Consider the following 10,674-nt stretch of genomic DNA (forward strand, 5'->3'; position numbering starts at 1 on the left):
TGTACCAGCCTTCTGGTACTCAATACTCAAAGAAAATGAGACACAGGGAGGGGAAAACAATCTTGACCCAAAAACTGGAATCAAGAACCACAAGGGTAAGAAAGAAGTCTGATTAAAGGGCCAATATTAAAAACCTAGTGTAAATTTATAATATACAAAGACACATGTATTTATTAGAAAGACGGAGGGCATGATCACATGCACAATTAGCCGCGCAATAGGCATGAATTCCAGGTGGATTTAAAGGGCGCGATCAGACACGAACATCTGGGAAGCACCCCACACCTGTCGGCAACCCATTTTGCTCTACTGCAGAAGCAGAATAAAAAGACACCAGGGAAAGTCCGGTAGCAAACGGGTTGCTACAGGCCTTTCCCCTGTCTGATCACTGCAGCGCGCTCTCAGGGCATCAGGATGGTCTGATCAGGCCATCCTGACTCCATGCCGTTGTTTTCGCCCCCTTCTCAGTATGTGCATCATCGCAAACTCCATAGGGAGCCCTCGGTGCGGGGGTGCAATTAATCGATTCCCCATTTAAGCGCATTGGGAACAAACAGCAAAAAAACCCCACCCTGGCTCATCCACAGTTGTGTCTGATCACGCAGTGGCGAGCTGCCCCCACAGCTTCAAAGGACTGTGTGATCGCGCAACTGCGGGTCAAATTCCTCCAGGGGAAATAGCCTTGCTTCCCCCCCCCTCCACGTTATCTCACACGTGTGACCACCACCAGTTAAAAACAAATAAGAGTACAATGAAAGTCTCATTATAAAGTTCAAGTGGCCTGAACACAAGGGCCAATACAAGTGACTGTACACATTTCTGCTCTATTGGGGGCCTTCTTCAGAGGTCAAACAGTTTGAGGTACACATGTTACAATATTACATATTACAATAAAATAAGAAGGCCCCCGCAATAGGGCGTATTGTGTTCAGGCCACTTGAACTTTGTAACGAGGCTTTCATTGGGCCCTTATTTGTTTTTAACTGTCCTTCTAATAAATACACATGTCTTTGTATATTACAAGTTTACACTAAGTTTTTAATATTGGTCCTTTATCAGACTTCTTTCTTATCCTTGTGGTACTCAAAGAAAGTGTACTAGAGTGTTTGGGGAAACACTGAAATAAAAACCTCTCAATATAAAGGTTTAAGCAACTGAATAGCTTAAGAAACTCTCATTGGCCCGAAACATAAAAACTAAAGTCTGTGCACGTACTGCTTTTACCTCATAGTTATCTATATTGAGTTACTGCAGAAATTTTCAAACCCCGATTTCACCTGACCTTTCCCTCATGTTAAATAAAATATTTTGTTCTTTTTGAATTTCAAAATGCCTTGAGCGCTACTTAAGTTATTTACGTTAAAGGGGGTTCCCGATCCTTCCCTCAGATTCCTGGGCTGAGCCAACAGCCAAAATATCATACTGTGACAGGGTGGGATGGCCAGAGCAAAGAAGAAAATGCATTACTAGGGTGGCTCAGTCAGTATAGGGAAAGAGAAAAGGAGGGAAAATCTTGCCTCTGAGGGAGGGAAGTGGACGGGGTCGTCATGGCCACTTATAAGAAAACCCACTTGTATCAGCAGCCTGCATCCAAAAGATCATTTTCTGCAAACTGATACACCGACAGAATGTGCAAACTAAAGCTTCATTTATTTGGCTTTGCAATGGTCTGATATTTCAGATGGCTCTTTGTGTCTAAAATGTCAACATGGGATAATGTGCAGCATGGTTAAATTTCATATCTGCCTACCTAAAATTCTTCCTGCAGAGTCAGGCTTGCACAGGAGGCTCCTTCATTTAATCACTGAGTGGCTACAGAGTATTTTCCTACAGGCTGTGAAAACCCCAGGTTGGAATGCCCTCCAGAATGATGGTGTGATCCATACTGAAAAATGCTATGAACAAATACCATCCATAGTCAGGGAATAACACTGGTGGTATGTTTGTTTTACTAATACTGTACATACCTTCCAAGAAATCCGTGAATAATTCCACTTTTTACCCGTTACAGACAAGCAGTAAATGAGAGTATCAGAGGAAACAGCTGTGAAGAGATTCCTTTATCAGAGTTAATGCTGGAGGGAGGACCAATAATGACGTCTGATGCTATCCCTCTACCACTGAAGATATGTAAGCATCTGTACTCACTATTACATTTTTATTCTACCTTCCCCCCAAGGAACTCAGAGCAACGTATATAATTTCCCTTTTGTCCATTTTATCCTTACACCTAGCCTTCAAGATCAGAATAGGCTGAAAGAGAGACTAGTGAAGGGTCCTCCAGTAACCGTCATGGTTGAATTTAGGTCTTCACGGTTCTAATCCAGCATTCTAGTTTGGGTTATGTAATGAACACATTCTTCCATGTACTCCAGTAGCCTTAGTCACTGTAATAACTGATCAGAGTAAAAGCATATTGGAGACTTTAGCAATCCATGTTTCATTGAGCTACATTATACTTTGCTTAGATAACCTGACTAGGTCTTCATGGATGGGCATTGTGCCAGCCCTATAGAAATTAAAAGTGTGCAAAATGGCACAACAGGGGCTGTTCCAGTGGAGTCCTATTCATGTCAAGAGATCCCTTCCTTTTGCTCTGATATGGGCTGCAGTCACACACACTGAATAATCCCCTTTCAATCCACTGTCAGTGCACTTTCCAACTGGATTTTACTGTGTGAACTGGCAAAATCCAGTCGGAAAGTGCACTGAAAGTGGACTGAAAGTGCATTATTTAGTGTGTGTGTCCGGAGCCAACACACAAGAGTAAGTCATGGGAAACAAACTCCAGTGTGTTCCTATAAAACTTCTAGCAAAGCTGTTAACTATACATGCCTCCCAGCCTTTTCCTCTTGCACAGTTATTTGATCTTTTTGGTTGGCTCTCCTAAACCCTCCCCCCACTCCAGGCCACTTGAAATCAGTTCAAGCCAGCGGATGCAGCTCCCACGGAAGAGGGACACAGTCAAATCCAGCATGGAAAATAATGATACAAGCTACTGACAGTAAAATAGTCACACGTGGCCAGTGTCTTGCAATGATTACAGTGTGTCAAGCATAAGACTCCATCAGATGACCACACCCTGTTCTATTTCAAAAAGCCATGACATCATTCAGCAGACGGCCAGCTCCCATGTTAACCCACTGCATGCAGAACCATCCGTATGAAAGCACCACTGGTCATACAAGGAGAATTCCCCATTCAGGGCTCTTATTCATCTCAGCTCTATCTTGAAGCATTTCTCTCAATACTCAAGCATTTCAAACCCATTCTATCAGAGAGGAGAGTGGCAAGTTATTTATAAGACTCAAAGAAGTTTAAAACAAAACATAATTATAAGTGTACATTTAAAAATTAACAGTAAGAACAGAAGCTAAGGTTAATCTCTAAGACGAAATCATCACTTATGCTCTTTGAAACAGGAAGGTTTCAACCAGTTTTCTAATAGCTAACGATTGGGGGCATCTGTACACTTTATTAAAAGTTCAACAAAACCAGAGCTGCTCCTTTGCTCTCCGTACTGCCCTTGTTCTGTCCCCCACCCCTTCCCGTGAGGTAGTTGGCAGTCTATTAAATTTGTCATCTGTCTTCTTTAGATTTGTTGTACTAGTATTATTTTATATTTTGTCTTATGCTTTGATATTTTTATTATGGCTGTACACTGCCCAGAGCCCTGCAATAGCAGGAACTGGGCAATTCATAAGTTTAATTAATAATAATAACAACAACAACAACAGAAAGTCCATGGCAACTGCATAGATTGGGAAGAGTGTAAGGGAGAAAACCATGGAGAAGAATGGGGAAGAAAGTGTTACAGAGCAGACAGTAAAGGACAGAAGAAGAAGAAGAAGAGAAGAGATTGTATTTATACCCCGCCCTTCACTACCCAAAGGTGTCTTAGAGCAGCTTACAAACTCCTTTCCCTCCCCCTCCACACAACAGACACCCTGAGAGGCAGGTGGGGCTGAGAGAGCTCTTGACAGAAACTGCTCTTTTTCAAGAACAGCTCTTATCAGAACTACGGCTTGCCCAAGGTCATCCAGCCAGGTGCAAGTGGAGGAGTGGGGAATCAAACCCGGTTCTTCCAGATTAGAGTCCACGCACTTAACCACTACACCAAACTGACAGGAGCCAGGCCAGACAGAGAAAGCCACAGTACTGCACTGTTCCTTCTCTGAGAAGAGGAAAGCACCTCATAACACCATATCTCTATAGAGACTGGACTCTTGACAGGCAAGCAGGTTCTGAACCTCAGAGCACACTGCTTTTCTGGAACTCCTGCTAAAACATCCCTAGAGAATTTCTTTTGAAAGATGCAGATAGATGGAGACCCTTTCCTCTATACTACTAGACATTAATTCTGTCTCTCTAACATGGCAAACAAGATAACATGTGCTGCATTGCCCTTTGGATCCAATATATGCATCAACAACATGGTTTACTCCTCTTGGAGTTTTTAAAGTATTCTTAAAGTATTGTAGAAAAGAGCAAGAGTCTAGTAGCACCTTAAAGACTAACAAAATATGTAGCAGGGTATGAGCTTTCATATGTCATTGCTCACTTCTTCACATACCCACGAAAGCTCATACCCTGCCACATATTTTGTTAGTCTTTAAGGTGCTACTGGACTCTTGCTCTTTTCTACTTCTACAGACAGGCTAACATGGCTACCCATCTCGATCTGTCTTAAAGTAATATGTTCTGGTGTACATGCTTTCAACAATGGTGCAAGCTAGTTTGAGCAACTGTGGAAACATGGGATTAAACAAATATGTGAAAGGAATACATGCATTTAAATAAACATGCAGATTGCCAAGCATGGCGGCCTGTCACTAAACTCTTTACTGTGAATGCCGCAGTTCTCTGTGTGCCAGCAGTACTTAGAGAACAAAGGCACCTAAAGTGCCCAGGGACAACAGGATTAAAAAAGGGTGGGGAGAGGGAGGGTTAGTTTCCTGCAATGTTTTCAAGTGAGAAAGGGAGAGGGACACATGTTGTTCAACAGACCTTTTCCACTGGTGTTAGCCCCCCCTTCCCCATTCACTTATCAATAGGACCTTTCAAGACTCTTTCTCCCCTGATTGGAGACATCATTTCCTGTGCAACACACTAACCCCATTGATAACTTTAGCTTGATGGGAACTTTTCAAAACTAACAGGAAAGTCCAGCAGATTTACAAGAACACAGACCCGGGGGGGGGGGGGGGGCAATGGGTTTTTTAAAATTAACAAATAAAGGAAACCAATGACTTTTCAAAATAGCTCTGTGTACAAACATCAGATGCAGATGAATCAAGTGGCTCAAATATTTATTTTCCACATAGGACAATGGAAGGAAATACAGAAAATATTACAAAATTGCCCTTTGCAGCTTTATGCAAATTCATATTATGCCCATATAAGACGCTGTCAATATGTCTCATAAAGCTAGCTGCCATAACACACATTTATCAGAGATGTCAGTGAAATGAGCTGTCCATACACTAAAGCAGATGGAATTGCTGGGTTTCCAGCTTTGGACAGCTGCTTGCAAATGAACGTTGCTTATTGGATACTGATAGAATGGACACTTGTCAATCTTTAAAAGAAAAAGAAAAAGAGCTGAGCCGGTATTAGTCTGCTCCTTGCATGCTCAGTATGAAACAAAGAGTTGATGTTGTCTGTCAAGACATGCCTTTGAAGTTCTCATCCATCTATGTTAGCAACTGCAACTACTGTGAATCTAAACCGCCAAAGCTCTATGACACAAGCTTCTGACAGACATCAAAGTTTTCCCCAAAGCATAATCAAGCCAACTGTATACTACTAGCAATCCATCACTTCTTTCTCATGACTCACGTCTTAGTTATTTCCTGTTTCCAATGAAAGAAATAGCTACAGTGACCAGTGACACACAGCCACTGGTTTCACCAATGACAATTAGCTCCTTTCACACAAAAGCTGCTGCCCTTAGGAAGGAAATTTTGCATCAGATGAGAGGGAACTTCCTGTGGCACCTGCCCCGTGATGATGCAAAGCTTGCACTGCTGTCTGAAAAAAGGATTCCAACATACAATTTATGATGGCAGGAAATGTGTCCCCAATAACAACACTAAGGGGATAGTTGCATAAACACCATATGGATAGTAAAACAATGTTGCTGAAAACAGTGTTTGAGAAATGTAAATATAAGAAATTGGAAATGCATGAAGTGACTTCTCAGTTCCCTGTCATTTCCTCTGGCTACCAGACGTTTAGGGGACTCAATGAGCAAAAGATCACTATGGGGGGTGGGGACTATTGCCACTTGCCTGATGAACTTTGAGGTAGGCACAAACTGATGAATATATCATGTACAGGGAACAGTAACTGCAGCAAAGTTGGAAGGGATAATATTACGATAAAACTACAGGCAAGTAAGACACTAACCCACAAAAGAGAAAAGTTCCTAGAATCCAAAGAACTGTCAACAAGGAACTACTCAGCAGGAAAGACCACAGAGCAGCACACTAGCATAAGAAACCCTCCCCAAATATATCCAGATAGCTTCCCCTTCCTCAATTCAATTGCCATTGAATCTCTTGAACATTTTGGATGCAAAGTTTGCAACATCTTCAGAAAGCATTAGAATTGATTGAATGGCACAGTTAGGCAATGCAGGAAATCAAGAATATACATATTTCCCCTATAGCAGTAAGAGAAAACCCTATCTGTTACCTGGAGATCAAAGAACTTGCTGTATCTGCGGTAGATGGTATGGCAAGCTGAGTCTGACCATGTTACTTTTATGATATACACCTGCAAAGACAAAGTAAAGAGATGTTATCTATTTATTTATTTCAAACCTTTATTAGCTGCCTTTCTTCCCTGTGAAACTCAAGACAGCGTACAATAGCAATTAAAAACAACTATTATAAAAACTTATTAAAAGTCACAATTTAAAAACCCCATTTAGGATTGCCAATAGATTAAAACTAAATCAATCAAATGCAGTCCTAAATAAAATTGTCTTCAACTGCCTCCTGAAGATCAGCAGTGAGGGGCCGAGGCACACCTTCCTGGCAGGTTGTTCCAGAATTGTAAGAGCTGCCACTGAAAAGACCCTCTCATACGTCCACCAGACGAGCCTCTTAGATTTGCTGGGCAGTCAGGAGGTCCTCCCCCTGCTATCTTCATTCACGGGCAGGAACATACGGGAAAAGATGGTCCAGATATCCCTGACCCAAACCATATAGAGTTTTAAAGGTCAAATCCAACACCTTGAATTGGTCTTGGTAGTGGAGAGGAAGCCAATGTAATTGCTGTAATATCAGGGTCACATGCACCCACTAGTTGGCCCCGACCAGCAGTCTAGCCACAGCATTCTGCACTAGCTGCAGCTTCCAAACACCCTTCAAGCCCAAAGAGAGTGCATTGCAATAGCCCAGTCTAGATATAACTAAGGCATGGATCACTGTGGCTAGATCTGACTGACACACCAGCCAAAGCTGGACAAAAACACTCTGAGCCACAGCAGCCACCCGGTTTACTAAGGTGGCCACTGTGTCAAGCAGCACTCCCAAGCTGTGTATCTGGATTTTCAAAGGGAATAGAACCACATCTAAGACAGGAGAGATCTCAAGTCCCTGGTCTGCCTTTCTACCAACCCAGAGAACCTCTGTCTTGTCAGGATTTAAGTTTCAGCTTGTTCACCCTCATCCAGCCCATTACTAACTCCGGTTTAGAATATTAACAGCATTCTTGGAATTAGCTAGAAAAGAAATATAGAGCTGTGTATCATTCGCATGTTGATGACATTGCAGCCCATACCTCCTGATACATTATTCTGATACCCACTGGCCGCTGTTCAGAGGCAAAGCTAAGATCTGTTTCTTGTAAGGATGGCTTCAAATTTTGGAATATATTTTGATAATCTAACTTCAACCACACATACAAGAAGTACAGTAACAAATGTATAGTGTAAATTCAGACTGGCACACAGGAAGGAGCCACCAAGAGTTTAGGAGGACAGGCAATGATTCCACTACTACCTTATAACTGCCTTGTGGGACTGAGTTCAAAAATCCAGCATTCTGTCTCCATGCGTGCCCCTGAAAATCTCACAAACTGGTGAAAATAGGCATCTGCTGACATGCCTATCCTCAGTACTTCAGCAGTAGACTACCTCTTTATGCAAGCTGCCTTACTGCTCATAAAGAGCTTACATGCATGCAGTCTGTAAGTATATCAGCCCTTTCTCGAGTTACAGTAAATACATCTAAGGAGACAGATGGGGGGTAAGAAGACAGAAGTTGGAAGATCCTACCGATTGTTCTAACCACATTAAACATACATCAAGATAACATGTACAATCCTTTGATGAGCCATTTTCAGATATCAGAACCCCCACATGGAGCACCACCACACAGAAGCATTTCTCAACAGTTTTCACATGGCGGCCATAAAGTCTGAATCATTCTTTGGTCATCTGCTGAAAAAGCACTGGACTTTATTCCAGAAAGGGGGGGGGGGGAGATCACGATGCAGTGGTGTCCCCGTATGCCAAGGATCAGGTTTTTTTAAAAAAAGGCTATCACCTGATTAAAGAAATCCTAGTTCGTCAATCTGTATCTTTTCAAAAGAATAAATCAAAGATCTATTACTATAACAATTTCTACAGAAAAGAATGCTCTGCCAGTTTAACACTGTAACAATGAGAATTCTAGTACAAGATTTTTTAAAAGCATTTTTCACTCATGGTCAGCAATACCCTTAAACACCATCAATAAAAATTTCTGCAATCTCCAATGCCTCAATGAACCATTGTTGGTATCAATGCAGCTTTCCATTCTTTGACCCAGAGGATTTTTCAGCTAGAAGAAGATTCTATAATAATATACAGAACACATTGTTTTTCCTGTAAAATATTCAGTAACTGAATTAAGGGCTCAGTTCGTACCAGTAATTTGAAGAGTCACTTAAATAGTATTATTTCAATACCTTTGACCCCCTACATACGAAAGAAATTTGAATGATTCTCATGTCATTTCCAGCATCTAACTGCATTTCCAGGATCATAAATCATAGGTTTTAATCAAGTGAAATCTACATACATTTCTATATGAATAAAGCTGTAGTTCAGAAGCCAAAAAAAGTGATGAATAGCTATTTTAAGATGGGGTAGGTATGTGTTACATAGTCTCAGAAGAATAAGAGAAGCATTATTTATTCATCTGAAGCATTTATAGGGCCGCTTTTCTCTCAAAATGGACTTGAGGTGACACCACTAAAATGGCACCTGCCTCTTGCTGTTTTTGTAAAATGGTAATAATTAGCCTTTTAAAAAAACAAAAAAACACACCACCTTATAATCGATGGCTCATTTTTAAATCAATCAAAATATTTGAATTAATTGATCTGATTGATCACCAAATCACTTCAACTGCAGCTTCTTTCTTTTTTTCTGACTGCATCAGGCTAAAGGGGTCAGTTGAGTGATCACAGATAAAGGAAAGTGCTACTGAAAACTGACGTGCTGCTGTGTCCTTGGAGAGACTTTCTGGTTTTCCAAGAGATAAGGAAAGATGACAATCTGAAAAGAGGAAATCAAAAAGCCAGGAGTGCAGGGGACAGACTTCCATTTCTCAGTGGCCAGTGATGTTTAGCTGCAGTGAGTTAAGCTCCTTTGTAGACTATGCAAATACTGGTCTGTCTTTCAAAGATTATAGTAAGATCAGCAGTGCCTCCCCCCTCCCCAGTTCTCCAAGGCAAGCAAGTCACTTTCAGGTTAGTAAACATAAAGCAGGTACATTCATATATTCAGCTGAAGGGGAACCCTCAATTATGCACTTTCTCTGATGAAGTGTGCATGTTACCTGATGAAGTGTGGATGCACATGAAAGATTATACCCAGAGTTAAACTTTGTTAGTCTTAAAGGAGCCAACTGAACCCAGACTTTTTTCTTCTTCTTCTTTCTGTTTTCAGTATACTTAAATTATAAGTAGCAGGAAACTCTTTCCTAATCCAATGCATGGTAACAATCTTCCAGCTTCTAAAAACAAAATCCAATTCCTATCCCAACAGCAACAGAGAAAGGATAACAATTTTTTCCTCAGAATTAATCATCATTCGTCTTGTCTTACTCTGTTCCAGCTCATGTACTTTGCAACATTTCACCTATGCAGGGGTCTTTTGGGGCCAGAGCGCGCCGGAGTACCACTTCAGGAGCTGGCAAAAATGGCAGTGGCAGCAAGCCCTGCCCCTAGCTCTCCACGCTGCGGCCCATCGCTGGCATCCCAGGGCCCGTGTCGGAGCACATCGCTGCCTCCCCAGGGCCAGTGCCGGAGCGCTGCTGCCCCTGGGAGGCCCCAGGAGGCTCGTCGCTGTCTCCCTGGGGCCCGCGCCAGAGCGCTGCGACCCTGGGGAGGGCAGAGGAGGCTCATTGGTGCCTCCCTGGGGCAGCGCCGGAGTGCTGCAGCCCCAGGGAGGCCCTAGGAGGCCCGTCGCCGCCTCCCTGGGGCAGCACTGGAGTGCTGCGGCCCAGGGGAGGCCAGAAGATGCTCCCCGCTGTCTCCCGGGGTATGTGAGGGATCCGCGGGGGGGTGGAGGCTTGATTGGGGGGGTGGAGGCTTGATTGGGGGAGTGGGGGTGTGGGAGAGCCTCCCCCTCCCCCATCTCTTTGCCCTCTTTCTTTCCCTCCTTTTCTTTCTCTCTTT

At 42.7% G+C, this 10,674-nt stretch overlaps 1 protein-coding gene across 1 annotated transcript in view; it reads right to left on the reverse strand.

Moving 5' to 3' along the window:
* The window catches only part of SH3PXD2A (SH3 and PX domains 2A), a 366,396-nt gene that overhangs the window by 308,125 nt on the left and 47,597 nt on the right, over positions 1 to 10,674 (reverse strand). The window contains exon 2 of the mRNA XM_015420129.1: positions 6,697 to 6,777. Coding sequence (XP_015275615.1) covers positions 6,697 to 6,777 — 81 coding nt within the window. The remainder of the gene's footprint in view (positions 1 to 6,696; positions 6,778 to 10,674) is intronic.

Source organism: Gekko japonicus, unplaced genomic scaffold, assembly GCF_001447785.1.
Source record: "Gekko japonicus isolate JY-2015 unplaced genomic scaffold, Gekko_japonicus_V1.1 scaffold29, whole genome shotgun sequence".
Lineage (NCBI taxonomy): Eukaryota > Metazoa > Chordata > Lepidosauria > Squamata > Gekkonidae > Gekko > Gekko japonicus.